This window comes from Osmia bicornis, chromosome 9, assembly GCF_907164935.1.
Source record: "Osmia bicornis bicornis chromosome 9, iOsmBic2.1, whole genome shotgun sequence".
Taxonomy (NCBI): domain Eukaryota; kingdom Metazoa; phylum Arthropoda; class Insecta; order Hymenoptera; family Megachilidae; genus Osmia; species Osmia bicornis.
Window position 1 is genome coordinate 8,680,994 of NC_060224.1, and position 14,278 is coordinate 8,695,271.

The 14,278-nt window shown below is 34.1% G+C and overlaps 1 protein-coding gene across 1 annotated transcript; it reads right to left on the reverse strand.

The window, feature by feature from the left end:
• Nucleotides 1-6,276: 6,276 nt before the first annotated feature.
• LOC123988145 lies at nucleotides 6,277-7,140 on the reverse strand. Its single transcript, XM_046287182.1, has 3 exons — nucleotides 6,832-7,140; nucleotides 6,599-6,758; nucleotides 6,277-6,389 (listed from the first exon to the last, which is right to left on the reverse strand). The coding sequence occupies exons 1-3, from the start codon at nucleotides 7,138-7,140 to the stop codon at nucleotides 6,277-6,279; spliced, it is 582 nt and encodes a 193-aa protein (XP_046143138.1).
• Between the last annotated feature and the right edge of the window lie 7,138 nt (nucleotides 7,141-14,278).

The window sequence follows — 14,278 nt, forward strand, 5'->3', positions numbered from 1 at the left end:
AGTTTCTCCGTATAAGTTCCCCAAGATCAATTCAAAGCTGAGTCGTCACTACTGTTGACCTTTAAATTAGGTTCGGTTTGAAATTCAAACGAAATTAGATTTGAATAATAAAATTTATTACGCGTTGACTTTTACGCGAAATTAATTTGTACACCTAATATTCTATGCAATAGGAATTATCGATGTCGTAAGTCTTTTCTATCTTTTCTTAATATTAATAATAAAGCTATTTTACGTTAAAGTAACAAACCATAACGATATTTTAAGAATACTATCGATATTTCGTTAAGTGTCAATAAAATATCAATAACTTATTAATGCAATACCTCTATTTTATAATTTAAAAACAAGCAAAGTTCTTAAATAGATTTCATAATAATAGCAATAAACTATGATATATTGAAATTAATTATAACTATACAATGTGTTGAGCAACGTCAACTTTATCACAAAATAAAGCACAAGGAATAAAAGGCGAGATAAGTGTAATAAGCATTACAATACTGGTAATAGGTCGATGATTTAATACCTGATGACGCGTAGATTGGAGATGATAAATTATTCTCGGAACATATCGCTCATTTGCGATAACAAAGGCATAACTCAAAAATTACGATTTTAAGGAAAACGAGTTTAAATGATTTAAACCGACAACATTTTGTAAGAACATTGAGTTAGAACGCTAATTAATATAAAATGTCTAGTATACACAAAAATATTATAAACTGAATTGATTAATTGATTGAAAGATATGTACATAATTCTATTAAAAATAAAATACAAATTTGACGTTCATACATCTTTTATACATCCATAAAAATTATTGAAATATGAAATTATTTTTCCCTTGATGCCATTTAACTTTAGCTATAACATTTGTTAATATAATCAATAGTTTCATAAATATATCAGATTAATAATATTTGTAAAAGTTTGAAAATCTTCGTATATTATTAAGAACCGCTTTATTGTAATAAATAATGTTTCATTTTCAATATCATTCTGGTACGAACTTCAAATAAGTAAATAATAAAAATTTAATAAAATGTTTATCGTAGAATTCGTCACACCCTTTGTTAAATATTGTGTTGCAAACATTACATTCTTTCAGCTGTAGAGGTGGAGTAGCAATATAGGAGGTCAGACATTGAACGGATCTATATTTAAGAAATATGCCTTGACCTCTCTTTTCAGTGACGTCATTGTTATAGAGGACGTCATCGAAGACTTTCCAAGAACATTGCTCCTTAAGATTAGTGGTTACGTCTAAAATCGCGTGTTCGTTGTTTCAGTCCATAATCAGTTATTGGGCTTTTATGGACGTAATTTTCATAAATTAATTCCTCTGGAGAAAGTAAGTGGTTCTATTCGAATCAAATGTGTTTCAACCCCTGGGCGATAAAACTTGGCTCAACAAACCCTAAATCTGGTATCATAATTAGACTGTGGATGTTTATGCATGTGAAGAGAAATATATGCATACATATGTACAGAACGCACGTACAATTTCTGTGAAACAACTCATCGATTTACTAGGATAAGAGGATATCTAAAAATTCTATATAAATTAAGGATCAACGAGAGTAACAATAGCACCTCTGGCGCAGTGAAAGTGAAAAACGAAAATATAATTCATGTTTCTCGGATATAATTTTGGAAAAAATTCATCCTAATTATGATATTCATATTCAGGTAAAGTATATCGAACACGACACAGAAAATCGGACTCTACATATGTATATGGAGTTGGATAAATGTATAAAGAGTATTTTTAAAAAAGAATTATTAGAGAATATTACTTATTTCCAAAATGTTTGAATTACGAAATTGTTCAAGAACCTATTTAGGTCAATATGGCTGTTCACTATTGCTCTGTCCTTGTCCAATGGACAAGGCGTAACTTAATTAGACCTTTGGGGAGGGGGTATTTCAGAATTTTTAGAATTTTAGAAATCCGGAATTTTGAAATTTCGAAATTTTAAGCATCTGGAATTTTGAAACCTGGAATAGTAATCTGGATTTTTCGAAGTTTGAAATCCTGATATTTTGAAATATTTAAAAATTATAACTGTACAACTCTGTGATGTAGAAAATCTGTTTGAAATTTTTTAATATTGAAGTTTTGAAACTTTGCAATTTTGGAATCTTAACATTTTAGGAAGGTGGAGGATCGCATGTTTAGGAAAGGGTCAGACCAGATTTTTAAGGCAGCGTGGCCCACCCTTACCTTAACCTAGTTACCCCAATGTCACTGTTCCTCTGTGAAGAACAGATCTCCGTTTTGATACAATTAATTTTTTTGTACTTGCCCTAAAATATTAGATATTATTATTATTTTCCAGAAGTAAGCAAATTATTGCATGAAGAATTAATTTTTGTTTTGTATAAGTATTTTATTAAAAATATAACCAAAATATGTGTATAATCTCTCTTAAGTTCCTATGTATAAAATATACTTTCCTTGGTGATACTTGAAGTCTTGAATTTGGGAAAAGCGCCTAAAACTAGCAATCTGTCCAGCAACGATGATCAATAACTAAAAGACAAAGCCGCGAACGGTATTTCGTCGTTCTTGATGTTCGTCTTATTTCGTCCTACTTGTTGTTCAACACACTGTATATATATTTGTAAATATTTTTAGCAGTATTAATAACTAAGTGTTATTATTTTGTCAGTATTTTATAGTCCATAAAATTTGAATTTTTGTACAGTATAAATATTCCAATTTCAGTGACTGTGTTTATTTTTTTAATGTACAATTGGAAAAATGGATGAGGTTGATTAGGTTATCTTCTCGTGGCCGCCTTACGACCGTTTATTTAATATCCTTAACATTAATTAATGAAAATGTTAACTAAGTAAATATCAGTCTTTTAATTTTGGTAATATGTATTTATAAAAAAATTAAGAATCGCTGACTTGAAATACTGATTTTAAAAAAGCATATACAGGGTGTTCGATAACAGGTGAGACTTACCTCATGCTATTCTTATTCTCGGTACTGCAGCACTTGGCTTCCTCTTCTTGGTTATGACTGTACCCGCCCCTGCTGACCTGACGTTCAGTTGTTGGTGCTGGGCAGATTGTGGGTTTTTGGTGCTTTTTAATCAAATTTTTAAACGTTAATTACTGGAAAACAAAGCCGCAAACGCTGTTTCGTCATTCTTGATTTTCGTCTTATTTTGATCCCTAGAATCACCCCTTAAAAAATCTCCCACCTGTTGTCGAACACCCTGTATATACTTACAATGTAAGACAAAAGCTTACATTAAACCATCTCTAAAACCCTTTATACAAATAATAATTAAACGTAACTTACTTTTAAGCGCCGTAAATTGGCAGACCCCTCTATCGTAAGGAGGTTCTCGTTTCAAAGTTCAATGTACTTATTCACCAGTTGCATCAGAAGTACGTTGTCATCGATTATCAAGAGTGCTAAATATGACGTGCTACAGGTAATTATGTAAGAACATTTTCATGTTAACGTGGAATACAGAGTAGCTCTTGTATTAATAGTACATCTACATTTATTGATCGTAGGTAAGTAGATTATACCTAGTGGATTAGGAATATAGTGGATAATCAAGCTAATATTATGATCGGATAAAACAAGTCACATGTCTTATGCTTTCGATGGTATCATGCCTTCAATTATATTAAAATATTTTCCTTTTTATTATGCTTAACATATACGTAAATAGACAATTTGAAACTATATTTTGACATGTCCGCAACACTGCTTTATTTCATCAGTGCACAGTAAAATGCATACTTATAAGTAGACTGCGGAACTTTATGCAAATGCCTATTTTTGTACGAAGCAAATAAACAGCTATGACTAACAGAAATATGTTTTAGCATTAGATCTTAAAAATAGACTTTATATTTTACGTATGTGCGTATTTTTCGCGTATACAAAATCTTTTTTAAAAGAATGAAAGCTTCCCAAAAATATCAAGAATTCTTAAAATTAAAAAGAACTACTAACGGAGTATTCAGATGACATTTTAAAATTCTATTGAAGTAAATTTACTTATGCTCTAGAAATACCGGTGAAATATGTATTCTAATGCTTAAAATTACATCTCGATAAAATGCCACAAATGGCATCAATTCCCAGTTGATAATAATTTGAATTACTGTTGAAACTTAATTCAAAAAAATACTGTGATGGTTTTATTTTAAAAGAGTGTAATAGTTTACAGGTTTACATATTAAGAAGTTTGATAACACTGCCCAACAAATTTAAATTTTTTTTTTGTTTTCCAATAGTCATTAGGTGATCGTTGTAGAGCTTCTCGTCCTAAACACGAATCCGAAAACCGAGTTGCTCTCAGTTTTCGAAAAACACGAGTTTTTGTAAAAACATGTGTTTTAGGGAGAAAATGAACTATTTCGCGGAAACTAAAAACGCTAGAACATTCGCATTGGTTTTAAAAGATAGAGGAGAGTTTCCCGAATATATTGATATATATAGTTATTATATTATATGATTCTGAATAGATGTAAATGTCGATGAAAGTTTAAAAAACAGCACGCATTTCCTATGTATTACTTTTGTATTTTTAAGAAAAGTTCTTTATTCAGCGCGAATTCTCTATACAGCACCGAATTCTGCAGACATTTTCGAAGAAGAAACTATATGGGATAGTGTTGGAGCAGTATGCAATTCGAGTAAATCGAAAAAATATCTGCCGGTGACGCGTGCACGGCGTTTTGCCGCCGGACGGCCTATAGCTCGCTCTCCTGTGCTAGTCAGTGCCGTAACTACGCGTAATCAACACCAATGGTGGGGTTTAATGTATTGGGTTAGCCAACTAGGTCTGTTGTCCGCTTCGCTTCTAACACAATAATGAGCGCAACCCCTATTCAGTAAGGGCTAATTTGTAGTGAAAAGCTTAAATGGTGATATTGATTTGTAATCAAATTTAGGAACTTTCTTGCCCGTGAATTTTTAGAGCGAAGCTCTCCTTGGCGCGTTCGGCAGTAAGATCGGTTCGAACGAACGTTACGATTCCCCTATAGGGGAATTTCGGTCCCCTCTCCTCTAATTCTCTCATCCAGCGAAATTTCGCGTCGATCGTGCGTACAAAAACGTTCGCGACAAAAGACGATCACGCTCTCGCGTACGGCAGATCGGCGTTTTTTTTTTTCATTTTCAATTGTACCATAAAATTACTAAAAAAACAATTCTAAATTATTTAACTGTAAATTTACGCATTATGATTTGAGCTTCGCTCTTATCGGCCGTCCTGCGACGGCCACGTGTTTTTTTGAAGTGAAAACTTCTTTAGGCGCGTTGAGCAATTTTCGGTAGGGGAAAATTTTATGGGTTCGCGTCACCGACATGCTCGAAATGACGATCAACTGCTCTGGTACCAGACTGGCACACGCGCTATAAGGGTAACGTGTCGTGCAACATTAGTGCTGTGTATATCTATACAAGTAAAAATAAATTGAGTACGTGGAAAGTATCAATATTTGTGTTTAAAAATTTGATATTATTTATTTTTTAGTTTTTTAATATTTAACCGGTAATTATTTAGATTACGGACAGTAACTCCGATTTCGATGATTTTTAAAATGTTGTAGCCCAGATAGCACAGAAACATTTCATGTATGTCCATCGAACGTCCATGCTGGACGTTTCGGACGTACGGAGAATGTCCCGTTAACATCCATATGTCCCCTATAAGTCCTGGTTATGTCCTTTAAAGATCCTAGGAAGGTGCCTGTTAAAAAGTGGAACGTCCAGGGGACGTCCTGTGCGTACATTCTCAGGATGTTTTCTGAACGTCCTAAAGTAACATTCTCTGTACGTTGTGTGAACGTTTACAAAACGTTGCAGAACGCTATACTAACGTCTTGAAAAGCGTACAAGGAACGTATTCGGAACGTCCGAAAGTAACATTCTCTGTACGTTGTGTGAACGTTTACAAAACGTTGCAGAACGCTATACTAACGTCTTGAAAAGCGTACAAGGAACGTATTCGGAACGTCCGAAAGTAACATTCTCTGTACGTTGTGTGAACGTTTACAAAACGTTGCAGAACGCTATACTAACGTCTTGAAAAGCGTACAAGGAACGTATTCGGAACGTCCGAAAGTAACATTCTCTGTACGTTGTGTGAACGTTTACAAAACGTTGCAGAACGCTATACTAACGTCTTGAAATGCGTACAAGGAATGTTTTTTGAACATTTAAAATTACAAAACATTTTCTGTACTTTTTTTTATAATTTTTATTTTCATTACATTTTCATTTTAATGTTTATGCTACAAATCTTTTACAATGGTTTTGTTTCGTTCAGCAGCTCTCCTTAACCAAGATTGTATGGATACTTCGGTTTCTTTTTTATTTTTGCATATTCTTGATGTTTCTGCTGCGTCTAAACAACAGAAATTCAGTTGAATAATATATTCAATTCGATACAAATAAATATAAAAAATAACATATGATGGATACCGACTATACATTTTTCATACATATATATATACATAGAATTGTACGCACAACCATTTCATAAAGAAGAATAAAAAATCGGTATGCATCGTATACGAATAACATGTGTTGTCGTCTTAAAGAAGGCATAATTACCTATTATTGCTTTGGCCACTTTCGTGGTATAAAATTTCTTCTTCCCTTTTTTCCCAAACCAACTGTACGTCATTGCTAAATCATTACTGAGTACTGTTGTTAATACTCGCTTAACAAAATCGTAATTATTGGCACCTCCTACGGAACCTAATTCGTTCACCTGCAAATTAAATATGTTTTTAGAATCAAGTGTGAACATATATTGTTATAGTCAATATATTTTATGTAATTACTGCATCTCTGTAATTCTCTTCATATTGAAGATGCGTCTCCAGTTTTTCCAAGTCCTCTTCAGTCCGGAGTGGGTAAGAAATATTTAATTTGAATATAGATTTTATGTCCTGATCTTTTGTTGGTTTTTCCTTTAAATGATTTTCTATCGCTTCAACTCGTGTTAATATATCGCATAGCAAAGTTCGTTGAAGGTGCAGCTGTTCTATTAACGGTTTTAAGTATGTTTCAATTGTGCTCCCACTTGGAGAAGTTTCCGCTCTAGTTGCCGTTTCTTGGTTTTCTGGAAAATTAGATTTTTTGAGCACCATGTTTACAAATATTTCCGTATATACGTTAGATTCTAAACAGATCTATAAACTTACCAATAATTACAGAATTTTTTGATACCGCTGCATTTTGTTCATCGTTCTCCTTCGTGCATGTAACTAAAAAGAATAATCATTTTTGCAACAGAGATATAACAAGCACAAAAGGAAAAAAGTTACGCAACTACAAATACGACACTATACCATAGCATTAAATTTGTTATTTACATACCAAACTTTCCTTTCTTCTTCAATATCGGAGGCGAAGGTAATGTCGACTCCGACTCTTCGTCATCGCTACTTAATAGTAATTGCTCCCGTTCTTCATTTCTTTTCCTCTTTCTCCCTTCTATTTCTGACTGCAAGTCAGAAGTATCTTCCGCGGTTATAGCTTTAGCCCTGGCTCTTGCATAATCATCTGAAAGGATTTTTAAATATCATGTAATTATTTTAATCTCATTTTATAATAAAATCTATAACTTACCAAATGTGCCATTCGAGAAAAGTTTTATCTTATGCTTCTCCCAGCTGTCGTTCACCGGCTCACATTTTTTTATAGCATTTGTGAGCCTGCCGTGCGGTAAAGATGGCCAATGGCAATAGCCATCTACCACCTACACTGACGGTACCGCTTCTACCGTGCCATCTTCCAAAAATTGCACAATGCTCCACCGGTTCATAATTCGTTCTGAAAAATTCATATATTAATCACTTTATCGTATTTAAACAAAGTAGGTAAATTTCCGTACCACCCTAGTGAGGTATTACCCCTGGCACGTTACGGTTTTTTTGTACGTGGGTAGTTCGCCAATAGCCCTATCGTCCCACGATTATACTAATCTTATGTATAACACAACTGCAATATGTATATATACACACGTCCTTATGAGGTACAATGTAGCAGCGGGAAAACAATAATTTTTCTTTCCATTTCTAATTTAACATATTTATTCGAAACATCTGTAATATTGAAAATTTCTAAAGGACCCAAAGAAGAAGATTGTATCAAAAAAATTCCAATGTCTGACGATTTGCACGGACTCTCATAAAAATCTTGTAGATGTAAAAATTTCCTACCAACTATTTTATGCGATTCATCTGATAATATTAAATTTTCCACAACAATAATGTCCCCATTTATAAGAGAACAACAATTGTTAGGTTCAGTAGTTTTCAAGCTGAAGTTATGGAAATCAACGCGACTAAATTGTTTCGTAACACTAATATTATTATTTGTTAATGGCCCCTTAAAATGTTCATTTCCAAAAATAGGAAATGTATTATTAGCCACTGATCCCTTCATAGAAACATTACATTTTTCTATATACCGTTTTACTATTTGTTGCAATATTTTATCGTTTTTTCGAATAGATTTTAAAATTGTCTGTAAAAAATTTTCAAATTGGAAAGCACTGAAATTGTCAAGAGGTCCATATTTCTTAACATCATCTGTAATGTGTATAAGATTATGTATATTATGAGATATATTCTGAGGTCCATATAATAGTTTAAAAGTCGTGATAAAATACTGTAATAATTGCGATGCAAAGTCAATAAAATCGAAATACTTTGAATTTGATAAAATAGTGATTGCTACATGTAATGAAAGAAAATTCGAATATTTATCTTTACTTAAATTATTCAACAAAACTACAGGGCCAGTGTAAAGTAAAAATTGTCTAAATTCTGTTGCTTTCCATCGTTTTAATTCAATTAATGTTCGCGGTTTTCTATTAAATTCTAGTGGTATGTACTTTGCTAAAGATACTAAGGAATTAGAGATGTTTGTAAACTGCAAGTTTGAAATTTTTGTGGATGGTTTGCCGCAGCACCATAAGTTTAAAAGTAACTTTTTCATGACACCCAAACAAATTAAGTGCATGTAATCTAATGGAAAAGAATCGATCATGTTAATACCCGGAATATTTTCTAAAATAGATGTACCCATATGATGGTCATCATCAACTTTCGATCTGAATCCTATATCAGTTCTTAATCGAATATTATTTAAAGTCGGAAAACATACCCTATTATCAATAAAATCCCCTTCAATATGACATTTTGTACAAGAATAATAACCCGTATGACCTTTTATACATTTAATTGAAGATTTTGCAGGAGCATCGCAAATGAATGAGTTTATGTGTAAAGAATATAAATGTTCATGAATTAAAAATCCGTCGTTAACTAGGCTTATTGCCTCTTCAACAAAATTACTTAAAAAGCTATTAATATTTTTTGGTTTTTGATAACCATGATAAATGCCAACCATTTCAACATTTTTATGTCCTCTAATACTACAAAGAATTGGATGCACTTGGCTACTGGAACTTTTCGACAATGGAAGACCGTCAATATTAATGTTAATTTCAATTTTATTGTCCTTAATAAAAGAAAAATCTATAAATTGAATGAGTTTTGAAATAGCATTTTTTAAACCAAAATGATAGTAATGCCCTGGTTCAATCTCTTTAGTAACTACCTCCCTACATGTTTTTAAAAGACTTCTGGCGTCTGTTGGCAAATTATCTGGTATGGGCTTTTGTAATATAGAAAGTAAATCATTGATAGCGACATGCGAAATATTATATTTTATAGCCCATTCTGCTAAAACGACATGAAAATTTTCATTATTTTGTTCTGTTAATAACTCGTCTATTGAATTTGTAGAATTTAGCCTTTCTGTTCTTTCTTCGATTGAAGGAAGATTAGTCTGAACATTTTCCACAAGAATTTCATTTGTACTTGTACTGTTTTGTTGTGTACTTGTATTGCTGTTATTTGTACTGTTGTGTTGTGTACTTGTATTGCTGTTACTTGTACTGTTGTGTTGTGTACTTGTATTGTTGTTAATTATCGATGAGGTAGAAGCTTCCCCGTAAAATGGTAAAGATCTTTTAGCACGCATATAATACTTGTGTAATTTCCTCTTGCCGGTCATGATTTAATAAATTCAGAAATTAAGAAATTAAGGAATTAAGTTAATTAAGAAAAAAGCTACACTTACCTGAGACGGCAGAAAAACTTGTCAAACACTATAAACACCAGTCAGGAATTCACACTGAAACTGTACGGAGACTCACTGCACGTCTTCTCGCAACAACGTTTCACGAAAAAGTGTCGATGGTGGCTCGTCATATTCCCCAGTTTTCCGGGATCTGTTTTCTGTTTAGGCCTTGTCATAAAACAGCAGGCCCCAAACGTCGGTCTTTCTCGCCGAGCGGGTGACGTACGGGTCATTTTACCCTATTTTGGACAACTGGTCAATTACTGGCCGCGCGGCCCATCGGGAGGAAGGGAAACATATTATTGCATTTAATTTTGTAAAACGAAAAACTACTTGATCTTCGAAATCCTTTGGTCGATTATCTATATATCGTTCAAATCATCATTCTGCCGGTTTCGAATTTGTTTAGAAGTTACTGACCTTCCAAGTTTGCAATTTTTGCCCATTTTGACGAAAACAGGCTTCACTTACGAATTATTATTTCAGGAACTCTTTGTCTGATTGAGCTATTTTTTCAACCTCGATAATTAACTTAATAATGTCGAAAAATGTCAACAAATTGAAAATTGGCGTCACAATGAGCTGGAAAAGTACGCGATGTACCCCCGTTTCAGGTAGGCGAGTTGTGCGCTCCGAAATAATGATTAAAAAGGTGTCGTTGGCCAAGAATGGTTACTAATATAGTTTTCCAGGCATAAATGGGGTCAGTTAGTCGTATACGAGGTCTGCTGGTATTGCTTTGAAATCTCCGGTATAGACAATTGACCATAATAACGGAACGCACGATCCTTACCTACTTACCTGAAACGGAGGTACATCACGTCCTTTTCCACCTCATTGTGACGCCAATTTTGGGTCCTGTTTTCATCTCCTTAGCATGGGTGAATCGCATGTACAAAAAAAAAAAAAAAAAAAATATATACACATCGAATTGAGTATCCTCCTCCTTTTCCAAGTCGGATAAAAAGAAAGTTTGGTGTGGAAATGGCTAGCAGGGTTTGTGGTAAGCAGATCAGCAAAATTAATTTCAAAAGCCGTATCCCATTAAATTTCAGCACCACGTTTTTTTCCCCGTTGAGTTCTACCGACGACCATAGTAATAAAGGGTACGCGCCATAAACTGGAGATTCGCACAAAGTCCTAAGAACATTCGTAAAACTTAAGAAAAGGGCGTTCTTAGAACATACGAAACATACGTCTCATCTATGTCCGTAGGATTTTCAAGACGGACGTTCCTAGGACATACGAAACGTTCGTCCTACGGACGTCCGTAGGATTTTCAAGACGGACGTTCCTAGGACATACGAAATGGTCGCCCTATCGACGTCCGTAGGACTTTCAAGACGGACGTTCCTAGGACATACGAAATATAGACGGACGTTCCTAGGACATACGAAATGGTCGCCCCACGGACGTCCGTAGGACTTTCAAGACGGACGTTCCTAGGACATACGAAATATACGTCGTACGGACGTACGTAGGACTTTCAAGACGGACGTTCCTAGGACATACGAAATATACGTTTTGTGGACATCCCAAGGATGTTCAAAATGGACGTTGGACGTTCGGACATAATCTGGACATGAAACGGACGTCCCTGGGATGTACGGTGCTATCTGGGAGAAATCAACATTTTGAACAACTTTTTCCTATACATATAACCGCCGCTCGGCCTTAGTTTTCGAGATATTTTCGAAAAACTGTCGAAACTAATACATTGAATTCTGCCTGTCGTGTGTGTCCGTGTACTTCTTACGCGTCAGTGTGCGATCGCCGCTTTTCTATTGTTTTTGCAGGCAGCAGCACGGTGACCGGCACCAATATACATATACATATATCCCAGATAGCACCGTACATCCCAGGGACGTCCGTTTCATGTCCAGATTATGTCCGAACGTCCAACGTCCATTTTGAACATCCTTGGGATGTCCACAAAACGTATATTTCGTATCTCCTAGGAAACATTCCTTATATGGCTTTCAAGACGTTAATATAGCGTTCTGCAACGTTTTGTAAACGTTCACACAACGTACAGAGAATGTTACTTTCGGACGTTCCGAATACGTTCCTTGTACGCTTTTCAAGACGTTAGTATAGCGTTCTGCAACGTTTTGTAAACGTTCACACAACGTACAGAGAATGTTACTTTCGGACGTTCCGAATACGTTCCTTGTACGCTTTTCAAGACGTTAGTATAGCGTTCTGCAACGTTTTGTAAACGTTCACACAACGTACAGAGAATGTTACTTTCGGACGTTCCGAATACGTTCCTTGTACGCTTTTCAAGACGTTAGTATAGCGTTCTGCAACGTTTTGTAAACGTTCACACAACGTACAGAGAATGTTACTTTAGGACGTTCAGAAAACATCCTGAGAATGTACGCACAGGACGTCCCCTGGACGTTCCACTTTTTAACAAGCACATTCCTAGGATCTTTAAAGGACATAACCAGGACTTATAGGGGACATATGGATGTTAACGGGACATTCTCCGTACGTCCGAAACGTCCAGCATGGACGTTCGATGGACATACATGAAATGTTTCTGTGCTATCTGGGATGTATATTCATATATAACGGGTGGACTTAAAAATTAAATTTAACTAATTTTAATGATTTTAAATCGCACTTAATTTACAAATTATGAAATTTTAATTTTTGATACTACAATTAATTTGAAAATTCAAAAAAAGCCATTGTTATTTCATAGTTTTAAGTTTTCACTTCTGTCGACAGTCCCCATGACTGTTTTCGATTTTTTTATTTTACATGCTTTTTCATTGAAGATCAGTTTTTTGTGATTATTCCACCATGGTTGGTCCGATTTTTGATTTCAATAGCCTATAACCATCACATTGTGATCATGGTGCGCTGTCCCAAATTTGGTCAAGATTGGATAAGCGGTCTAAGGGAGTCTCTTGAAAACGAAATATGTACATTTTTCAGAAAAAATTGAGCTTCGCTCGCTGCGCTTAATAAGTAATATCGGATTTTTCCGTTTGGAAGCGTCGCTGCTGTTTTTAAAACGAAAGACTAACCACCTATAAAACGTATATATTATCTAAAAGCTGAGATTTCAATGCGTTTAAAAAAACATTCATCGTGAGTGGTTAGATTTTTTTAGTGTTTATTTTGATTTGAAAATGAGTGACGAGAAAGTTTATTTTTGTGCAGTCATGCTTTTCTATTGAAAAAGGAAGAAATGCGGTTCAAACGGTAAAAAAGATTACTGATGCTCATGAAGAAGGTGTTAATGAAAAAATGGTGCAAAGATGGTTCAAAAAGTTTCGGGATGGAAATCTTAATCTCACCGATGAAAAACGTTCTGGCAGACCAATCACGATGAATATTTTTTTAAATTACACGTTGAAATCTCAGCTTTTAGATAATAATTTAGATAATAGGTTATGGTTAGTTTTCTATTTTAAAAACAGCAGCGACGCTTTCAAACGGAAAAATCCGACATTACTTATTGGCCAACCCAATACATTCGCTTTTTATATCTATAATATTTGATTTTTTCTTACTATTATTATTTCTCTTTCATTGTTATTCACTATTATTTTTAGATACTAATAATAAAATGATAAAATACTTTAATTTAAAATTTTAAAATCGATTGACGAGCATTACGACTTTAACAATTGACACTTGATTGAAGACAGTTTTGAAATTTGCTTATAATATAGAAAAAATAAAGTGTATAAGATAAAGAATTACCTGCAGTAAACGAATCTAAAAATTTGGAAGTTTATTTATTATGGAAATATAATTTTCTACTTTATGATTTTCAAGAAAATTATAAGAAGGTTTCTTGTAAATTCAATACTATTGAAAGCTTTTTCGAGATGAAAATGTAATACAATTCTCTTAGGTTTAGCGATAATGAGGAAGTAAGAACGCTTGTCGTTAGCGTTCTTTCCAAATGTAAGCTCCACTTGACGTTTCTTTCGAACACTCGCTACAATCGGCGAAACAATAAGTATTTTTTCTATATCATAAATTAATTTCAAAACTGTCTTCAATCGAGTGTCGATTGATAAAGTCGATTGATAAAATAGCAAGTGGTGTACACTCTGTACACGACCCTACTGATACGACGTTCAATCGTCGATATTGTGTTAATTACCGGTT

What these genes read in the sequence shown, in the direction of transcription:
- LOC123988145 (XM_046287182.1), bottom strand. Translation starts at nt 7,140, where the DNA reads ATGGTGCTCAAAAAATCTAATTTTCCAGAAAACCAAGAAACGGCAACT. An exon ending in AAGAGAATTACAGAGATGCA is followed by an intron (nt 6,759 to 6,831) that starts GTAATTACATAA and finishes TTTAATTTGCAG; the next exon opens with GTGAACGAATTAGGTTCCGT. An exon ending in AGTGGCCAAAGCAATAATAG is followed by an intron (nt 6,390 to 6,598) that starts GTAATTATGCCT and finishes TCTGTTGTTTAG; the next exon opens with ACGCAGCAGAAACATCAAGA.